The sequence below is a fragment of the Alosa sapidissima genome, chromosome 20 (assembly GCF_018492685.1).
Source record: "Alosa sapidissima isolate fAloSap1 chromosome 20, fAloSap1.pri, whole genome shotgun sequence".
In the NCBI taxonomy this organism is placed as follows: domain Eukaryota; kingdom Metazoa; phylum Chordata; class Actinopteri; order Clupeiformes; family Clupeidae; genus Alosa; species Alosa sapidissima.
The window spans coordinates 15,346,758-15,367,271 of NC_055976.1; the positions used below are offsets into that span (position 1 = coordinate 15,346,758).

At 41.3% G+C, this 20,514-nt stretch overlaps 2 protein-coding genes and 1 long non-coding RNA gene across 6 annotated transcripts; 2 read left to right on the plus strand and 1 right to left on the minus strand.

Moving 5' to 3' along the window:
- Positions 1–488: 488 nt before the first annotated feature.
- LOC121694916 lies at positions 489–4,829 on the minus strand. 3 transcript variants are annotated; one of them, XR_006025951.1, is made up of 8 exons: positions 4,566–4,829; positions 4,282–4,474; positions 4,072–4,197; positions 3,718–3,819; positions 3,367–3,480; positions 3,037–3,255; positions 2,490–2,591; positions 489–1,528 (listed from the first exon to the last, which is right to left on the minus strand). It is a non-coding gene; the product is annotated as an uncharacterized LOC121694916 (long non-coding RNA). The 3 variants fall into 3 exon arrangements; XR_006025949.1 differs by having other exon boundaries at positions 490–1,528; positions 2,494–2,591; positions 4,566–4,828; XR_006025950.1 differs by lacking the exon at positions 2,490–2,591 and having other exon boundaries at positions 491–1,528; positions 4,566–4,822.
- Positions 4,830–5,039: 210 nt separating this feature from the next.
- On the plus strand, positions 5,040–11,838 carry tcof1 (treacle ribosome biogenesis factor 1). 2 transcript variants are annotated; one of them, XM_042075001.1, is made up of 9 exons: positions 5,040–5,243; positions 5,385–5,440; positions 5,523–5,598; positions 7,498–7,585; positions 7,789–7,862; positions 7,952–8,153; positions 9,040–10,719; positions 10,917–11,017; positions 11,110–11,838. In XM_042075001.1, exons 1-9 carry the CDS (start codon positions 5,127–5,129, stop codon positions 11,167–11,169), a joined length of 2,454 nt encoding a protein of 817 aa, XP_041930935.1. In that variant the 5' UTR covers positions 5,040–5,126; the 3' UTR covers positions 11,170–11,838. The 2 variants fall into 2 exon arrangements, with proteins under 2 accessions (XP_041930935.1, XP_041930936.1); XM_042075002.1 differs by having other exon boundaries at positions 5,040–5,235; positions 5,383–5,440.
- A 2,818-nt stretch (positions 11,839–14,656) lies between these two features.
- On the plus strand, positions 14,657–20,307 carry tmco6 (transmembrane and coiled-coil domains 6). Its single transcript, XM_042075150.1, has 13 exons — positions 14,657–15,026; positions 15,131–15,255; positions 15,355–15,461; positions 15,582–15,765; positions 15,963–16,067; positions 16,403–16,494; positions 16,596–16,712; positions 16,994–17,108; positions 17,434–17,617; positions 17,898–17,992; positions 18,238–18,405; positions 18,546–18,665; positions 19,829–20,307. Exons 1-13 carry the CDS (start codon positions 14,936–14,938, stop codon positions 19,838–19,840), a joined length of 1,515 nt encoding a protein of 504 aa, XP_041931084.1. The 5' UTR covers positions 14,657–14,935; the 3' UTR covers positions 19,841–20,307.
- Positions 20,308–20,514: the final 207 nt, after the last annotated feature.

A 20,514-nucleotide genomic window follows, 5' to 3' on the forward strand; every position in this document is an offset into this window, starting at 1 on the left:
TACTGTAGTGTCGCCATACGTTTGTGTGTGTGTGTGTGTGTGTGTGTGTGTATGATTGGTAGACTGAGGAGCGCTACTGTTTTTTTTTTGTTTTGTTTTTTTAACCTCAAAACTCAAACCAAGAATTGGAGATACAGATTGATGAGAAGGGACCAGACCTCAACTTGTGGCTCAAGTGAGAAGAGCAGTGTGATTTAGCTGCTCCCCTAAATGTTGGATCACACCTTCCTAGTTTCCCCCTCATCCTCATCAACATTATAGTGACGTGTAAAACTGCGGACATGAATAGTCCACCATGAAGACCACCATGAAGCAGTAAGTCTCAAGCATTCAGCAGAAATGTGGCTCAAAGTGAAAATATACTGTGGTTAAACAAGGATAATTGGAGAGAGGAAAAAATGTTTACGCTTCAAATTACTTTGCTGGACCAGAGCTGTCTCAATTTTGTCATGAAACTAGGTGACTGAACAAGCATGGTTTAATTTAAAAGGTAGTGAGGAGATAATACACAAATATATACTCAGTTTAGGAAAGTTATTTCTGGAGTAGTTACTACAATGAATGCTACAAAAATACATCAGATCCCTTACAATGGGGTACTTCATGAAGCATGTTTTATTAAAAAGTTTTTCTCAAATGAAAAGTTCAAAGCTCAAAACGCTCAAAGCTTAATCAGATGAAAACAAATTAAACTCAATTTAAAGGGATAGCAATTTCCCTTCACATTATGATGAAAATGATATACATCTTTAATTTTTAAAGGAAATTGGCCTACAACGTGCAGGAAGTTGGCAATAACACAGTGGTTTTGAGGTGAAGTTATTTGTTGCAAAATAATCTGCAAATGTATCTCCATATGAGAAACGCTGTGGCAGAAGTGGCTACAGCTCCCGTTTCACACGAGTCCAAGTGCCCACGGGTACCGGTGTTGGAGTCCGGCCCGGGTCATTTCCCAATCCTACCCCATCTCTATCTCCCCCTCGCTTCCTGCCCATCTTCTATCCTATCTGAATGAAGGCAAAAAGCCCCAAAACTATACTTAAAAATACAAAAACATGTCTTCCAAACCTGACTGCTTTGACAACACTGTTTGAGAGAGACACAATGCACTGATGTGCTGTTGATTAAATGTTTGATGCTCATCGGATGCAGAGCTCAGTCGACCTACCTATGAATTAGTCCTTGGAAATGTCTGTCAAGGTCACCGGGTGGTAGTTATTATGCTGGTACAGCCTTAGAAACCAAACTGCTATGGCATACATCACATGTAAGCTGCCTCATGCCATGAGTGTTCTTGGTTAAACACCCAAAGCTAGTTTGTAAATAGCTATGGTCTAACTCAACACCAGCGACTTTCTCAAAAGGAGAGGATGCAATGTCATAGTCCTCAGATGGTACCACAGATGACATGTCAACAGCTGACAGACACATGGGGCCATCCTGTGCTTGGGCGTAGCCTGCGTTTCCTGGAGCAATGCCACAGCGGACCACAACACTCTTGAAGTGCTTGGACTGTTGTTCCATCCATCTGGAGTTCATAAAAGAGAGAGCTTAGTCATGTGTTGCGCTTTTCAAACACAATTAAATGTCATATCAGGTAAATGTGTACTAATTTTGTTTTCACAACTACATCCGATAGGTATGGAAGGTACTGTTTTTCAAAGAGCCACTATCATGTTAATATTACAAGTAAGTTGTACTGATATTATTTACACAGTTATTTCAGGTAAGCATTTCAAATTAACTTAAAGACTGTGTACGTCCGTTAACATGTGCTCCTACTTTAGGCACTGATGGAATTAAAAAGAGAGCTCCTAGTGGCCCTGACTGAAGCGGTATGTGCACATATACCACTGTGACAAAGGGCGTACTCACACCATGCCATCCATACTGACCCCTAGTACAGTATGTTTGACCCCCAAAGTCCGGTTTGTTTGACCAGTGTGTTCGCTCAGTACTGTACCCGGCACGATACGCTTATCCTTGCCCGGGTCTGCTTTAGGAGGTGGCACGATACGGTTGGACTCATGATCGCACCTATGCAAAGATTGATTCTAGAGCACAGCGGCTCAACCGAGCCTGGATACAGTTTGACAGTACCCAGTGTGAGTGCGGGCCAAGAACGAGAAAGAACCATACTCCGGCACGGTAAAAATGAACTGTGCCCAGTGTACACCCTAAAGCAGCTCTGGTATCATCATGGTGTAATTGTGCTAAACTGAAGTCTTATTTTTAAATTTTAAATATGGCATTTACTCAGGGGTACCAGGCAGTAATTGCTGCCAAATTTTAGCCACAGCTAGCTAGATTATCCAATTAAACAAACAACACAAATGTTTTATAAATCTCAAATCATATATTGGGATAATTTAAATCAAACCAAACATATTCATTCAACAACTTAAATAGTCAATAATTCATTCAATAGACAACCTCAACAAGTTCTTTGTTCAAGTAATAATCAAAATTAAATTATCCTAGACAGATACCTACTACATGAAAACCGACGCTTGGTCTAGCCATAGCGCTGGTGTATTGGAGAAGTACTGGGCAGGGAGTGCCAGCACACTGCAGTTGAAGCTCCTGTCAAGCTGACATGCGCATACACACACACACACACACACACACACACCACAGTTAGGACCTACTTCCAAGTTTGTGCACCACAGGTAGGGCTAGTGTGTAGGGTTAGCAGATAGGGTCTTTCTGTGTTTGTTTTGGTCATGTTGTGAGGTGCGGAAGGCTTTAGTTTTAGTTCACAACAACCCCTAGGCAAAGAGCGAGCATTGGTCTTTCCCGCATCAGAACAGTACCATGCAATGCACGAGTGTGCATTCTCCACTCATTTATCCAGGTTTTCTCTCTAATTTGTCACCTATCTGTACAATGTAATGTAAAATTGACAAAATTGAACCTTGTTGCAAACAATATTTGTAATAAGTAGCAAGAACAGTACATGCAAAAAACTCAGCCAGAGATATAATAATATCGTAGGCCTAATGATGTAGCTTTTTTTAAAAAACATCAATACATTACCTAAACTTATCTCTGATATGAAGTCCTCAAGTTTTTCAGCAGTTCCTTTGTTAATATATTTTTGCCTTTTAAAACCTTTAACAAGGAGTTCACAGTCTTCTTATGTCTTCTTTCCCTGTCCCTGGCATTTCTTAATTGCCGTCGTAATTTTTCCACCTCCTTCTGATACTCAGCTAGCTTCTGTTTTGCTTTAGCTGGGTCCAAGGCATAATCATGATCCTGAAAAATATTTACATTTTTAATAACTTAAACCAAGTCTCCTGACTTTTATAAACGCTGTAACAGCCCAGCACCAATAAATATGTTTAAAACATAAATGATTTCACTCACTGAGATGGACTCCTCACTGAGGTCGATTGGTCTAAGTCCTCGGACAGGTGTACAGGACTGTGGAGGTAGAAATTCTGCCTTTGATGTCCTGCTTGACCTGGATGTACTATATAGCTAGAAAAAAGGGAGATTTTAAATTCTTAAGTCTTGTCGTACTTCTTCCACCTTCTGCTGATATTCAACTAACTTCAGTTTTGCTTTAGCTCGGTCCAAGGCATAGGCTACCCATGATCCTTAAAAGTATTTCAATTGTCAATAACTTAAACCAAGTCTCCTGACTTTTATACACTTCACTGTAACATCAACCGAGCATCCAACAAATACGTTTAAAACAAAAATGATTTCACTCACTGAGATTGACACCTCACTGAGTCCTCGGACAGGTGTACAGGACTGTGGAGGTGGGAATTCTGTAGCCTTTGATGTCCTGTGTGACCTGGATGTACTAGGTAGCTAGAAAAAAAGTAAAGTTTAAATTCTAGTCCCGTCGTAATTTTTTCAACTTCTCCTGAGATTCAACTAACTTCAGTTTTGCTTTAACTGAGTCAAAGGCATATAGGCCTATGATGATCCTGAAAAAATGTTTACATTTTTTTCAAAAATGTTTAAATTTTTTCAACTTCAAACGAGTCATCACTTTTCTAAACTTCACTTTAACATCAGTCCAGCATCCAACAAATGTGTATAAAGAAATATTTCACTCACTGAGATTGATCTCTCACTGAGGTCGAGTTCTCCAAGTCCTCTGTCAGTAGGCCTACCTGACCCTGGACCTGGACATTCTGTAGCTGCCTTGTTTGATGTCCTGCTTGATGATGTAGACCTAGGTAGCTAAAGAAAAAGTGGTCATTACACACATGGGTAGTAAAAATGAAAATTAAATTTGATTAAATAAGAAATTGTCGTGGCACTAACTTTGGAAAGACGATCAGGAAACTTAAAAATAGATGGGATCACTCCTTCCTTTATACGGACTGTCTGTCCAGTCCTGTCAAAATCCTCAGATTTAAAATGAAAGCTGCAAAGCACTGTACGGTGTGTTGGCTCAAACTCCTTCCTCCTCACTGCTGCTTTCCATGCATTTCGCCTCAATTTATCGTTTGGGAATCTACAAACAAAACATATTTTGTAACGACAGTGCAATTCGGGGACATAGCATACTACCTACCTATAAATCAGCATCTAAAACAACTACTCACCTGTGAAATGTTATTCCTTGTTTTTTTGTTTTCTCATTCCTTTCATTGGAACATCCAAAGGCAGCACAAAAGTCTGGCATCTTTAGAACTGGTCAACGGGCGGGCCGGAGGTTAGTTTAGCACAGAAAGGAGAGATTTATACCGTCTAAGATCGGAACCCTGTACTAACATGGCGGCGTCAGCGAAGCATGCTGGGAAGCGTAAGACCATAGATAGGCCTATGAACCGTATTCATCCGTTCTGATTCTTATCATATAGACATAAGAATGTATAATACAGTCTATGATTGATATCTACGCGCAAGGCGACATCTACAGGATATCTCGGATATCTTCCAATTTTGTAGTTCGGCAGTATCGGATTACGATTAGTGTTCTTGTATTGTATACAAACGACTACATTAACCAGCATGCATAGCGTTGCAGGGGCGTAATGGCGCCTTCAGTTCAAAGGTTAAAGTTTAACAACGTGGGATTTAGAGCAACATGATCGTACCAATGTAGTTTCGGTTTTCACAGAATAGATCTGACATTTCGGCCACAATTTCTTATTATTTGAAATATGGCTTCTCTGGATAAACCTGATGTTAGTGACGCATTGATGAACTTAATCTACCGGCATCTGAAGGACAACGGTTACAAGAAAGCAGCCAACGTGCTCAAAAAGCATATTCCTAAGGTTTCCACACTCTTTCTTTTCTTGCCGAAACATTGACACATTGTTTTTGTTTCAGGTCCAAAAACGGTAACATTGTTTCAAATGCTGATTAGGCTACAGCGCTTCATGTTTATTTGTCTGATCAAGTGGGACATGTTGCAGGGGGAAGAAGGTGTGGCAAGCACTTCCTTACGTGATATTTATAACAAATGGACCGCGTGAGTAATAGACATTGTAAACAACTAATTGTTTATTCCATACATTATTTGTCGTGCTTTAACGCTTATGTTTTGGACTCAGGGGGTCGCAGAGCGGAAGTAAGGCTGCTGAAGTTTCCAGCAGTATATCAAGTTCCAGTGACGATGAGGAGACCCAGGTAAGCAGTTGCTCAGCTGCATCTAAAGATCAGACAGGGAAATGCCTGAACTAGAGTGTAGACAGGTGTTATAACATATGCAACACCTGTCAACACGACAGCTCAGATATAAGGCTTGTGTTATAAATTATGGCTATGCATCACTCCTGGCATTTGTGTGTATGCATTTGTAGGCTATGTATGGTTGTGTAGCTTACTTTATCCGGTCTTATTATGGCTACGTCATGTAACTGTCATATTCAGTCTTCCAGCAGGATCTAAGCTTAGTCCAACTACAGCACAACAGCCTGTTGTTATCAACATTGAGTGTGTCTTTAAAACAACAAAAATCAGTAATTGAACCCCCATAGATGAAATTGTAAGGAAGATGCAGTCTCATTATGTTACATGCAACATTAACTCACCCCCTACAGTTTCATATAAGGGTCATTCCACGTCAATTCAACCAGGGCCCACGCACTTGGGTCTCCAAAAATTCTGAAAAAATTACCAGGTGTACCTATGTTACCCAGGAGACACACTGTAAAGTTACTCTTATGTAAGATCAATACTTTCCAAGATACAACCAGTTTTACAGGGGGAGGGGGGGTGTCGATTTTGTTCGGGCTCTTTTTTTTGTCAAAGTTCACAAGCCCACAGCGCAAGAACTAAACCATGTAGGAGGCTCAAATTTTGCATGCTGGTACATAAATAGGAATAGTATGTAGCAAAATCGTCACGTTTGGTCTGGATAATCCTGCATGGTCATAGCTGTCCCTCAAAGTTGATACAAATTTTATTGGAGTTTTTGGCTGGGCTCTGTTTAAGCCTTCAGAAGACATATTTGTACTCAACATAGGCTCTTGATTTATTTACCTTACTGAGATAAGTAGAAACACTCTCACAAAAAACAATGAACAGAAAATAAATTCCTTCAGGGTCTGAACAGCAGACCTTACAAGTCTGAAAAATCATTTTGGTTATCATTTTCAGAGCTACCACAGGTTACTCTATACAACCACAGGTGGCAGTGTGGTGACTCTATATAAAACATATTGATGTCAATGGGGCATTTTGCCCATGTTCAGGGTGGAAAATAAAAAAGAAAGATTTACATAAGACAAGTCAAATTGGTGTTTTCAAAAAGAAGGGATCATGGAGAATAAAGAAAAACATATTTAAAAAATCTTTGTATATTCCCACAAGGTGCTTGGGTGCTCTGAAAATGATAACCAAAATGATTTTTCAGACTTGTGAGGTCTGCTGTTCAGACCCTGAAGGGATTTATTTTCTGTTCATTGCTTTTTGTGAGAGTGTTTCTACTTATCTCAGTAAGGAAAATAAATCAAGAGCCTATGTTGAGTACAAATATGTCTTCTGAAGGCTTAAACAGAGCCCAGCCAAAAACTCCAATAACATTTGTATCAACTTTGAGGGACAGCTGTGACCATGCAGGATTATCCAGACCAAACGTGACGATTTTGCTACATACTATTCCTATTTATGTACCAGCATGCAAAATTTGAGCCTCCTACATGGTTTAGTTCTTGCACTGTGGGCTTGTGAACTTTGACAAAAAAAAGAGGCCGAACAAAATCAACACCCTCCTCCCCCAATAAAACTGGCTGTATCTTGGAAAGTATTGATCTTACATAAGAGTAATTTTACAGTGTGTCTCCTGGGTAACATAGGTACACCTGGTAATTTTTTCAGAATTTGAGACCTAAGTGCGTGGGCCCTGGTTGAACTGACGTGGAATGACCCATAACTGTTTATTATGTTATATAATTATTATATATTTACAGTATTATTACACAAACTGTGTGTGTGTGTGTGTGTGTGTGTGTGTGTGTGTGTGTGTGTGTGTGTGTGTGTGTGTGTGTGTGTGTCCATGTGTCCATGTTCCATTGCTGCTTCCAGAGATCAGTACCACTGGTAAAAACTTCCAAGACCAACACACCAGCAACTCCAGTCACTAACACAGATGCGCAAACAGTTCCCTCTACTGGTAGGTTTGTATATTGGTATTTGTGAGCAAATGATAGTTGACCACAGCCTTGCAATATTGCTATGACCTGATACAATCTCCAGCATTGAGTGTGTTCGTTACCGTACCATGTAACTAAGCTCAACAAAAATATTAACTGTTGTCTGCAGTGAATTTTGCACTTCTCTGATATGGTGATCTGATTTGTTGTTACTGGTGGGTAGCATCACCATCCCATCCCAAAGGAAAGAGAGCCAGTAAGAAAGATAGCAAGACACCTTCTAAGAAGAACACACAGGTATGCTTTCTTCAAGGTCTATTACTGTTATTGTGGTGATACTGTGATATTGTTTGTTTGATATCTCCCTTTGTCCTGGGTCTACTTAGGGCGCAGGGAAACCAGCAAAACGGAAGCAGAAGTCTGATGCTCCAGCCCCTAAAGCCAAGCGGAGAAGGAAAGGCTCTGAACCAGAGGCAGCTTCCACAGTTTCCTCCATTCCCACTGCTTCCACCACAGATGCAGATGGGTCGGACTCCGACAGCAGTCTGGATGTGGAGAAATGGAAGAAACTTGCCTTGGAACTGACAGGTACTAGACAGAGAGGCAGTTGAGGAGTGATCGAGAGATGGCAGGAAGGTCACTGACATTGAGTGCGTTTTCATGTCGAGAATAAACCGTCTTGAATCAGTTTATTGCCCAAATAAAAATTCTGTTTAACCTGTTTACATGCAGGTAGAATGTCACGTTTTGAGCATATTCCTGTTTACATAGCAATCAACATTATTCCGAATAAGTCAGCGACGCAGCCCAGAAATAGGCTCCCAACGTCATAACGTAGAGTAAATCTCCGCTGGTGGAATTCCCTCTTTTGGCTGAATAATACAGAGTCTTCAGGGTCTTCCACCTGTATTTCACTTGTTCAGGCGTATGTCGATAGCCAGCCAGTAAGTTTTTTTTTTACAAATCTTTTTAAAAACGTTGCTGACTACATTTTCTCCCGTTGATGAACTCAATGACATTTGCATGATTGCAAGACATAAGTTTGTCTCGTTTCTCCAAAAGTTTGCGCGTTGTTTCGCCATGATTAGGAAAGTGTATGAGAGACAATTGGTTAATTTTATCCTAATTCTGTGTGAATTGAGCATGCACAGGCTTACAACACTCTTCCTTCTGGGAGCATATTCCATTTAAGGTGTTTTCATGACCCAATATTCCTTTTAAAACAGGCATATGCTAGGGTGTGCAAACGATTTATTAGTAAACCGAATATGGCTTTTTTCAATTTATTTAAATCAGACACACGCATATTCGTTTTATTCCCAATAAACTGATTCGAAACCGTTTATTGGCTGCATGGAACCACGCTCATTGATTATGTATTCTGTATAATCATAGGAGATGGAACTTGCATGCTGGTGTTTGAAAAAGGGTTTGCGTATTGGATTGTACTTGATTGTTCTGCCACTTTTAACAGATGCTGATATTGCAAGGATGGAAGCGATCACCTCGGTAAACTCCAAGAGTCCATCAAATGGCAGAAAGACGCCCAGAAAGAAACCAGCAGCAAAGATCTCAAAAACTACTGCCTTGGTGAAGAAGTCCCCTTCAAAACCCAGAGGTGCCCAGAAGAACTCCGCGTCAAAAGCAGTTAAATCAAAGACAGTCAAGAGCCCATCTGATGACAAGAAGACAAAAAATGTTCAAGAGGCCAGTAAGACAAAAACAAGTAAAACTAAGAAGGATCCATCAAAGTCTGCAAAGGTCAAGACTACTAAAGCCATATCGCATAACGGTACTTCAGAAGCTAAGATCACAGACACTGCCTCAGCTGACCAGAATGGCAAGACCCCAAAAAAATCACTGAAAGAAAAGAATCTCAAGACCTCCTCTAAAGAAACAACAGCTACCAATTCTTGTGACGTAGAAAATGCAGTGACTGCCTTAGCTGATCAAAGCACAAAGACAAAACCTCGTAAACAGAAGACTCCCAAGACCCCTTCTAAAGACAGTTCAGCTACAACCTCATTAACAGACAATGCATCTTCTACCACAGAAACTGTAAAAACAAATTCAAACAGCAACACAACCAATACATCAGTTGAAAGTAGTACAACACCCTCAAAGGCTAAGAAACACAAGACACCCAACACCCCTTCTAAAGACAGCGCAGCAACTAATTCAACAGAAGTTGAAAACACAGAGAAGACTTCAAAAGCTGGCAAACACAAGACTCCCAAGACCCCTTCTAAAGACAGTTCAACTACAACCTCATTACCAGACAAGGCATCTCCTTCTACCACAGAAACTGTAAAAACAAATTCAAACAGCAACACAATCAATACATCAGTTGAAAGTAGTACAACACCCTCAAAGGCTAAGAAACACAAGACACCCAACGCCTCTTCTAAAGATAGTGCAGCAACTAATTCAACAGAAGTTGAAAACACAGAGAAGACTTCAAAAGCTGGCAAACACAAGACTCCCAAGACCCCCTCAAAAGACAGTAAAGGCACAACCCCTCCAGAAGATGGTACAGTGACAAATTCTACTGTTGACAGCAAGATAGCACCTGTCTCAGTTGAGCAAAATGGCAGTTCATTTTCAACACCAGCTAAGACCTCCAAAAAAACTAAAACTAAGATTGCAGTTACAGATAGTAAGAGCTCAGATTCTACAGAAGGTCACAATGCAGATGCCCTTTTAAAGGAAAACAAAGAAACAGTCACACCAGCTGAAGAGAGTGCTAATACCAGCAACACAAAACATAAAAAGTCAAAGACTCATAAGACCTCTTCTAAAGACAGTTCAACTAAAGATTCCTTAGAAGTTCAAAATACTGAGATCCAGCCGAAAGGCAATGAACATGTCAGTGCCCCCCAAGAAGACAGTGAGCCTCCATCCTCTGATCCTCCTGTGGAGAAGAAGAAGCACAAGAAAAGGAAAAAGGAGGAAGAGGTAGTTGTCGAGGAGCCTACACCTCAAGAGGTCCCCTCAGAACCAAAGAAAAAGAAGAAGAAAAAGAAGACTAAGGATGAAGCGGAAGAGAGGAGTGAAGAGCAAAGCCAACAGAGTGTTGCAGAAACAGAGCCACAACCTGCACTGGAGTCGCTGGTCACCGTGACAACTTTGGAACCCACAATTGACAAAAAGAAAAGTAAGTGGTGTGTCTTTACTACCTCATGTCTAGCTCTATGGAACCTAATGCCATTATGTTTCTTAACTGTAAAGCTCGTCCCACTCCAGGAGGATTCAAGCTACTAAATGCTTTAAGTGCTTTTAAACACTTGCGGTTGTCTGAATTCAAAAAGGTATGTGTGAAGTTATGTACGATACACTTAATATTTTGTGCAGAGAAAAAAAAGGACAAAGACAAGGAAAGAGAAAAGGAGGAAGTGACCTCAGTACCGTCGACCCCATCAGCTCCACCTGAGGAGGAGTCCGTTCCTAAAAAGGTAACCCGTTTTACCCATCGACAGACGTGTTTATGTGCACAGAGAAAAAAAAGTTTTTTTCTGATTATATTGCTCTGTCTTTTTCTTCACAGAAGAAAAAAAAGAAACTGCTGAGTAACCAGCCTCTCACAGATCTACCTGAGCAGCCCTGAGCACCAGATAGGTACCCCAGAGGAGAGGAGGACGGTGTCCTGCTGAGGCTGCCCCTTACTGAAGGCCATCCGCTTTGGAGGGCGCCTCTTTGGAGGCCTTGGGGCTGTGAAGAAGCCTCAAGATGCCCACCCGTCCACACAGACTGTCTTTTAAAAACAAAAGCAAAGGGACTCCCTTCGAAGAGAGAAGCAAAGAAGAAAGGAAGACATGCTGTCTTTATAGTTTTTTATCAAACCCTTTTTATATATTTTAAATATGTAGTTTTGTAAATCCAGTTTTATGTCTTTTATTTTTGTGGCACCAATTAAGGATCATGTGCAATCAGGGAAATACACCTGAAGTGTGACTTGGTGGTGAGAGCTGGAAAAGACAACTGACAGTCTAGCGCAGATTAGACCAGATCAGAATAGTTTACATCAGCCATGCTATATATCACATTCTAGTAATGGTCAGCGAAATGCACATACATTGTGTCAGAAGGCAATAGTTTTGAAGATAACAGGACAGTAGAAAGAAAACAAAGTTGTGAAATGTATATGTCAAACTTGTTACTTTGTGAAAAAGAGTGCCTGCCTGTTAGATAAATGCCATTGTATAAAATCAAATTAGTTTTAAAAAAAATATTTTTACATGTCATGTTGCTGGTTGTTTTTTAAGGTTTTAATAAGATCATGATTTTAATAAACCTTTTGATATATTAAAATAAAAAACTTTCTTGTCGATTCATCCTCCTAGTCGGTAGGTGGCGTTGCCATGTCCTGTGGTGACAAGTGAGGCGGCCAAAAAGAAAACAGAAGAAATGTGTCAAAACATTTAAGAGTTCCGTGGAGCTAGCGACAGTAAGCGACAGTACGCGACAATAGCGGGCAATATGGCGGCGAAAAGCGTCAAAATAAAGGTACAGATGAACGATCAGATAAAGTAGGTTAAAATTCGGTTTTCAGAGTATTTTTCAAAGGTTTACACGAAATGTAAACATGTTGCTGAAACTTAGCCTATGTAAATGCATGTGCAAATGCACAGACAAACCAGAGCCCGTCTAAGGACATTCTCTGGACAAACGTCTCCATCTCCTGATGTAGGCTACTATTAAAAGAGAGGGGAACAAAAACAAACATAGAAAAAGGGGATAATAATGTACTATACATCGATTTAAAGTTAATGTTTTTATACAATTATACTTTGCATTAATATAATTGTGGAAGGATTACCTTTTTCATTAACAAGACCTAAAATAACACTATTATCAAATAACACTTAGTTCAAACTTAGGGTGGTAGGCTAAAATGGACTCCTTGTACTTTCAGAATAGATATTTATGCCAAATTCGTCTTTATAGGTATATGCCATACTAACTCTATACGGACTCATATAGCCTACCCTAGGCCTGTCATACTATACACAATACTATTGAACTTTAAATTGTGTGGCTATGGAAACAATAAGTTGTGCATATTTAAAAGGGGGTAAAATGGACTCCTTATAACATATACTTTCAGAATACACATAGATATTTATACCAAGTTCGCCTTTGTAGTACCAGGCAATACCAAGTCACTAGGCCTTCTATTGACACACACTGTTGAACTTCAAATTGTGTGGCTGTGAAAACAGTAAGTTGTGCATATGTAAAAAGGGAGTGAAATTAAATCCTTATAACATGTACTTTCAGAATATATAAAGATATCTATACCAAATTCGCCTTTGTAGGTACAAGGCCATACTAACTCTGTATCAAGTCATATACTATGTCTGCCATTGACATACACTGTTGAACTTCAAATTGTGTGGCTGTGAAAACAATAAGTTGTGCATATGTAAAAGTGGGGTGAAATGAAATCATTATAACATGTACTTTCAGAATACATATAGATATTTATACCAAGTTCGCCTTTGTAGGTACCAGGCCATACTAACTCTGTACCGAGTCATATACTTTAGGCCTGTCATTGACATACACTGTTGAACTTCAAATTGTGTGGCTGTGAAAACAATAAGTTGTGCATATGTAAAAGTGGGGTCAAATGAAATCATTATAACATGTACTTTCAGAATATATATAGATATTTATACCAAGTTCGACTTTGTGAGTGCCAGGCCATACTAAGTGTGTACCGAGTCATATACAATAGGCCTGTCATTGGCCCACTGTTGAACTTCAAATTGTGTGGCTGTGAAAACAATAAGTTGTGCATATGTAAAAGTGGGGTGAAATGGAATCCTTATAACATGTACTTTCAGAATATATATAGATATGTATACCAAGTTCGCCTTTGTAGGTACCAGGCCATACAAACTCTGTACCGAGTCATATACTATGTCTACCATTGACATACACTGTTGAACTTCAAATTGTGTGGCTGTGAAAACAATAAGTTGTGCATATGTAAAAGTGGGGTCAAATGAAATCATTATAACATGTACTTTCAGAATATATATAGATGTTTATACCAAATTCGCCTTTGTGAGTACCAGGCCATACCAAGTGTGTACCGAGTCATATACTATAGGCCTGTCATTGGTACACTGCTGAACTTCAAATTGTGTGGCTGTGAAAACAATAAGTTGTGCATATGTAAAAGGGGGGTGAAATGGAATCCTTATAACATGTACTTTCAGAATATATATAGATGTTTATACCAAATTCGCCTTTGTGAGTACCAGGCCATACTAAGTGTGTACCGAGTCATATACTATAGGCCTGTCATTGGTACACTGCTGAACTTCAAATTGTGTGGCTGTGAAAACAATAAGTTGTGCATACGTAAAACTCCACTGACCACACCAGCACACACACCTCTGTCCACACCACGGTCCACCCCAACACACACACCACTGGCCACACCACTGGCCACACCACTGTCCACCCTAACACACACACCACTGGCCACACCACTGTCCACACCACTGACCACCTCAGCACACACACCTCTGTCCACTCCACTGACCACACCAGCACACACACCTCTGTCCACACCACGGTCCACCCCAACACACACACCACTGGCCACACCACTGGCCACACCACTGTCCACCCTAACACACACACCACTGGCCACACCACTGTCCACACCACTGACCACCTCAGCACACACACCTCTGTCCACTCCACTGACCACACCAGCACACACACCTCTGTCCACACCACTGTCCACCCCAACACACACACCACTGGCCACACCATCACACACACCACTGGTCACACCACTGGCCACACCACTGTCCACCCCAACACACACACCACTGTCCACACCATCACACACACCACTGGTCACACCACTGGCCTTATGTCTTATTTAATTATTTTCTAAATTTACTTTCCCTTTGGTAACACAATACAGTTTTAAATTAATAATTTTTAAACATATTCATTACTTTTTCATTGAAAAAGTAATGACTATGTTCTGACTTTTATTTTGAATGATTCGCGAATGGCGGCCATATTGGAATTTTCTTTACTGTCGCTAGTTTCACACTACTACATTTAAGATTAAATTTGACGGAATATTGTGTTGTCTAGCGATGTGTTAATACCGTTTTAGTGCGGCATTTTTTTAACCGAATGTGTACAAAGTTAATTTTTTGGATTACAGTGTTATTATTTCCCTCTGTGATGATGGGGGGCAATTGACTTGTGTTTGCTGCCAGATATCTAGATCGAATGTACTTCTCTGTGGAAGTTCAAGACCGTTGACGTTACTCGCAAGTAACGTTAATCTTATCATCTGATAGCAAACAGCATACTTCTAAACCAGCGACATTAAAATGTGGAGATTGAAAACAGTGCAACATAAAGCCCGACTCCAAAACAATGGGCTCGAGGAGTTCAAATTGAAAAGGCGAGAACAAGAGAGAGGTGAGTGATGAACAAGCCAACTGTAAAGTTAGTTAGCTGTTTGGGGTCCGAATAGGCTTGTTTTCACTCTTCTTTATGTAAAATGTTCATTTTCTGACACACAGCACTACGACAAGCCCGGAGAGACCGGCAGCTCGTGAGTAAGCGGCTCCTGCTGCATGAGGATGAAGATGATGCGTGTGAGGGGGAAGGACCGATGGATACGCGCATCACGACCACTGGCGACCAGGTGATGGACAGAGTGCTGCTCTTAGGACTAGGTTACATTATTATCCTTAACCCTATCCAAAGGCTTCAGCTGTGGTGTGTGTGTGTGTGTGTGTGTTAGATGGTCGAGCTGCTGCGTGGACTGCAGGCGGGAGGAGAGAAGGCCTCCCAGTTCAGGGAGCTCAGGAGAGCACTCAAAGACACCGACCTCCAGCTTACCTTTATCCGGTAGTTACACACACACACACAAAGCGAAATCTTTCAGTATTGTGAAAAGTCTGTCTTTAATTTCACCGTGTGTGTGTGTGTGTGTGTGTGTGTGTGTGTGTGTGTATTCTGTCTGTGTAGACTGGAGAACAGCATGCGTGCGGTGGTGGGTCTGCTCTCTGGACTAGACGCTCAGTGTCGTGTGGAGGCAGGAAAATGTCTGCACACACTCTCCCACTCCCCTCACACTGAGGTCGGGATGGCCTGTCTGCCCACCACTCCATACCTGCTCACCTACCTCTCTGGTCAGAGTGCCAAGTTCACGGTGAGAAACTTGTTCGTCTGATAGCTCTGATATTCTCATCTGTACAATTGTTTGAATGAATTGAGTCAATAGAGGCATGTAAAACAGTGGATAAATATGCTTCATTTTACCTACATTGCCATCCCTCACTCTCGATTCCTCTATCACTTCTGTTTCTGTTTGTTCTTTTTCTCCTCCTCTTTCCTCTCCTCAATCAGGAGCTGTGTCTCTATACTCTGGGAAATCTGTGTCCTGAGGATGAGGGCGTTAGAGACAAGCTGTTGGCACAAGGGATCATCCCAGCGCTGGCTCAGTGTGTCCAGGTGAACCCCATCGACATCTGTAGCCATCCGGCCGAACTGATGCAATGCACAGAGAGTACACACTGGACACAAACATTTCTGGAATAGTACATGAAGCCATACATTTAAAGAATTTAGGTAGCAATGGAAATACAATAGGTGCAATAGCCAAGTCGCACTGTCCCCAACTTTTCATCTTTCACTGTCCCCAACTTTCTTTTCTCATTAATGGGACCCATATTCTAAATTCTGCAGGTTGAATGGATCTTATGATTTAGGTCTCAGTGTCTGAGGTAGTCACTCTCTCTCTCTCTCTCTCTCACTCCCTCTCTCTGTTTGTGTGTGTGTCCATACAGAATCACAGTGGTACTCTGGCAGTGCTTGAAGCCGTTGCCTTCACGCTCTCTCAGCTTCTACAGGCCAAAAATGCTGAGCAGAAGATTGTACCGTAAGTTGATTGTGATGGCGAATGATGCGTAATGGTAAATGATATTCACACATCCATGTTTTTTGACTCATTCCATGCATTGTGGTGTGATTGGTCCTCAGGTTGGTTTTGACCTCTGGTCTGACCTCTTACCTCATGGCAGGGTTGAACTCTGATCCAGAGTATGGCATAGGGGCAGCCGTCGAATGTGCCTGGTGTCTGCACTATCTGAGCTGCAGGTAAGGCCTTGAGCACTTGGAACACATTAGGGTGGGGGGGGTGTGCGTGCGTGCGTGCGTGCGTGCGTGTGTGCATGTGTGTGTGCGTGTGTGTCACCAGTGCATCATCTATACATCTATAACCTAAGATTGAATACCAGTGTAAATTGAATGAATTTTAGACAAAAGAACTTTCATACAGGAGCTAGTCCTGATGTTTGTTAAATGTAGGTCTAATGCATTTAGAAAGTGAATCATAAAAATGGGTATATTTTTAGGGGTGTTTCTTTTTCTTACTTCAGTGAGACACACTCCTCCATGCTGGTGAATCAGGGTGCTCTGTCACAATGTAGTTCCCTGCTGGTGACTCTAGGGAGAGCTGTGGCTCGCGGAGAGTCTAAGGAGGGTTTGGAGCTTGTACGTGATCCTTGTTTGTTACTGTGTGTGTGTCTGTGTATAATTTTTGCTTTGTTCAACTTCAGGAGTGTGCGTGTCTGCACACATGCATAAGTTTGCTGGCTGAGCACACTAATGAATCTTTTGCTCTAAGCAATTACTCCAGCCGACACTTCAAATGCACTGAAGTTGTTTTAAGTTTGCATTATACTTTTAAATTGGTAGAGTGAATATTATGAATTCTTCTTTTTATGAAAATTTAGCATAAACAGATGACTTTTCTGGTGTTTTGCATAATAACTTTTTTGCATGGAATTTGTAAGTTCTCCCTCTCTTTCCCCCTCAGCTTATTTGGCCCCTGCTGCGTTGCCTTGGAAACCTGCTCGCCCGAGGTGATGGGTACGAGGAGGCAGGAGTGCACGTCAGTGATTGCCGTCTCCTGTCAGCACTATGCGTGTTTGCCCAAAGCTTCCTGCACACACACCCAGCCCTGGCCAGAGAAGGCCTCTGGGTTCTCAACAACCTCACTGGTAGGCCTTCCCCTTCACTACACCACCCCTCTGCCTGTTCCTCTGCTCTGACAGTCCTATTTTCCTTCATGCCTGTTGACCCTGAGTCGGGGTTGGGTGGGTGGATGGATGTATAACAAGGTCCACCTAGGGTTGGATGTATAACCTTAGATGACTCAGGTGTCACATTTTGCTGAGTGATCATTTCTTTAACTCCTCCTCTGCACTCAGTACATATTCAGTAGCCCACTCGCCTGCTCCACTCAGCAATATGTGTCTCCTCTCCTTGTGCCTCCTCTAGCGGACTCTGCGGTGTGGTGTTCTGCTGTGTTGTGCAGTGGTTTGGTTCCAGTGCTCATTCAGCTCATGCCCTTCTCACAGGGGATCAACATCATGGTGAGGAAGCCCCACAGTTGCAGTATTCAGCACATACGCTACAGTGTTCTGTGAGTGGATTTAAGTAGCATCAAATACATGTTATGCATACTGCATATTTCATTTTGAACACTGATGACACACATACAGTACACTCTTAAACAATGCTAATCAACAACTGTAACTCAGCTTCATTTAAACCATTTTGTTTGCCGTAGTCCATGAGCTGAGGGAAACGTGTTACTTCCTCTCCCTGTGCTGCGCAGGTGCTGAGGACTCTGGGTAATGTGGCACACAAGGGGACTGCGTTCTGCTTGCAGCTAGTGCAGGCAGGGCTGCTCCCTGCCGTTTGTGCCACACTCAAGATGGCCGAGGCTGAGGTTGTGACCTTGAGCTTGGAAGTGCTCCATATGCTGTTGGCCAGCAGTCCAGAGGTAGGTCAGGCAGCCAATCAGCATCCAGTTCTACACTGGTCATCATCCAAACAGGACACACATTTTAATGAAGACAAATCCTCCTTGAACAAAGAAGGATAAATCTTTATTAGACTTTTACATTTCTGGGGTGGGGGTAGGTGGCAGAGGAGTTTGTCCAGCTGAAGGGCGTGCCAGTGCTGGAAATGATGTTGTTCAACAGTGAAGAGTCCCTCCGTCTGCGAGCGGCCTATATCATAGATCAGCTGCCTCAGCCAGTTGTAAGTATACACACACACACACACACACACACACACACACACACACACACACACACACACACACACACACACACACACAATCACACTCATATGCCAGTGTTTCCCCTAGGATGTATTCAGCAGTGGCGCAGCGCCGCTCCTGGAATTCAAGCGCCACTGCAAAAAAAAAAAAAACGCAAGTGAACTTAAGGAACAGCTGCCGTTCGTTCAGGTTTGATGTCAACCAATAATAGTAGGCTAACGTTGAAGGCGCAGTCAGGGATTCCACAGGAGATCACGTTGTTTGGGATTATGTTTAAGTTTATTAGCAGATGCAATTTTGTGCAAAAAAACGTAGCCTACATTATGTTAACCAAGGAACCAGATTAAACACGCCAGCGAGGTAGCTCGCCCCTACCTTCAGTAGCCTATTCCCAGATGAATTCCACGCATTGTTTCGTTTTTGTTTGTTATACAGTCAATGCTTTCAAGCCCTGTGTTGCTAACATACCTAGGCTGTGAAACTAAGGTCTAGCCTATGGTGGGTTTAATTGAATTTGAGTAATAATATATGCAACCATTTACATCTGGAGATAGTTTGTAATTCCTGTAGAGCTCACCAAAATCATAGAAATAATACAAGACACTTATCTCCTATAATCCAAGATAGATTTTCTTCGAGTTGTTAGGCTTTTGAGCATTTATTTTACCAAATGACATGGAAAACATAATTCAATTTCATCTACATATACTTATGCACGATGCACAACAACGGGGGCTTCCTACGATCAACAGCACCGCTGCTGGAAAAAATTCTAGGGGAAACACTGTATGCACACACACAATCACACTCATATGCACATACACTATAGGTCCCTTAATGTAGGCACACTCATACACAGCCTGAAACACACAGACACAGCAGAAGTTAAAATCTTCGCTCTCTAAACAAAGACGTTGATGTACAGTATGTATGTGTTCACCACAGGAAGACCCGCTACAGTCTTAACACAGAACAAGTACACAACCAAAACACACAACTTTGCACTCTCTATCATATGGTCTTGCACGTGGTAAGACATTGCGTGCAGTTTGAAATGCTATTGAGAATTGTGTGCAAGAGACAAAGAGAGAGTGTGGGCAATTACAGCTATTTGACTATGTCCTATTTTCTTGTTTCCAAGGTTGATGGGTAGGATATTCAAAAGCATCCACCACGTTCCAGTAAAAAACATCTTCCTGCATTCATCTTCATTGAAAACCTCAACCCCATGAGTAACGTTTACATTATAAATTCTATAATATTTATCAATGAAATTCTAAATAACATTATATGATGTGCTTTTAAAATGTTTCAATAATGATATTCTCTCTGGTGTATAAATTATTATTTATCAGTAATCATGAACTTGTTAAAGGAACATCCACAACAAACCTTTAGGTTTTCACATTGGCTTTGTCAAAATGAATTCATTTTAGAAGACAAACTGCTGTACATTTTGTAAATGTTTTAACAAAAAGAAATGGCTTGTTGTAGCTGTTGTGCTTTTTCATACCTACTGATGCAAACATAGATCTGACATCAGCTGAAGAAAATATAAACTGAACTGAAATTATATTGAAAACTCTGTGTTTTGTAATAAACATCCTGATCTAAAGAGCATTATTGTATCCGTGGAGATTTATACTTACGTACATGAAGCAACTTATGAATGGTTTGTCTACAATAAGACTGAGTGTCATAAATTGTTTACTATTAAGTGCCATAAATACATTTAGCTCTTATGAATGACATCTCATTAGTTCAATAAAGAAACTTCACTTGACACCATGGTGAACAGAACAGAGAAAAGCATAACCAGAAAAGTCA

Coding starts and splice junctions, on each gene's coding strand:
- tcof1 (XM_042075001.1), top strand. CDS start 5,127: ATGGCTTCTCTGGATAAACCTGATGTTAGTGACGCATTGATGAACTTA. Junction 5,244..5,384: donor TCAAAAAGCATATTCCTAAG/GTTTCCACACTC, acceptor GACATGTTGCAG/GGGGAAGAAGGTGTGGCAAG. Junction 10,720..10,916: donor CACAATTGACAAAAAGAAAA/GTAAGTGGTGTG, acceptor TATTTTGTGCAG/AGAAAAAAAAGGACAAAGAC.
- tmco6 (XM_042075150.1), top strand. CDS start 14,936: ATGTGGAGATTGAAAACAGTGCAACATAAAGCCCGACTCCAAAACAAT. Junction 15,027..15,130: donor AAGGCGAGAACAAGAGAGAG/GTGAGTGATGAA, acceptor TCTGACACACAG/CACTACGACAAGCCCGGAGA. Junction 15,766..15,962: donor GTCAGAGTGCCAAGTTCACG/GTGAGAAACTTG, acceptor CTCCTCAATCAG/GAGCTGTGTCTCTATACTCT.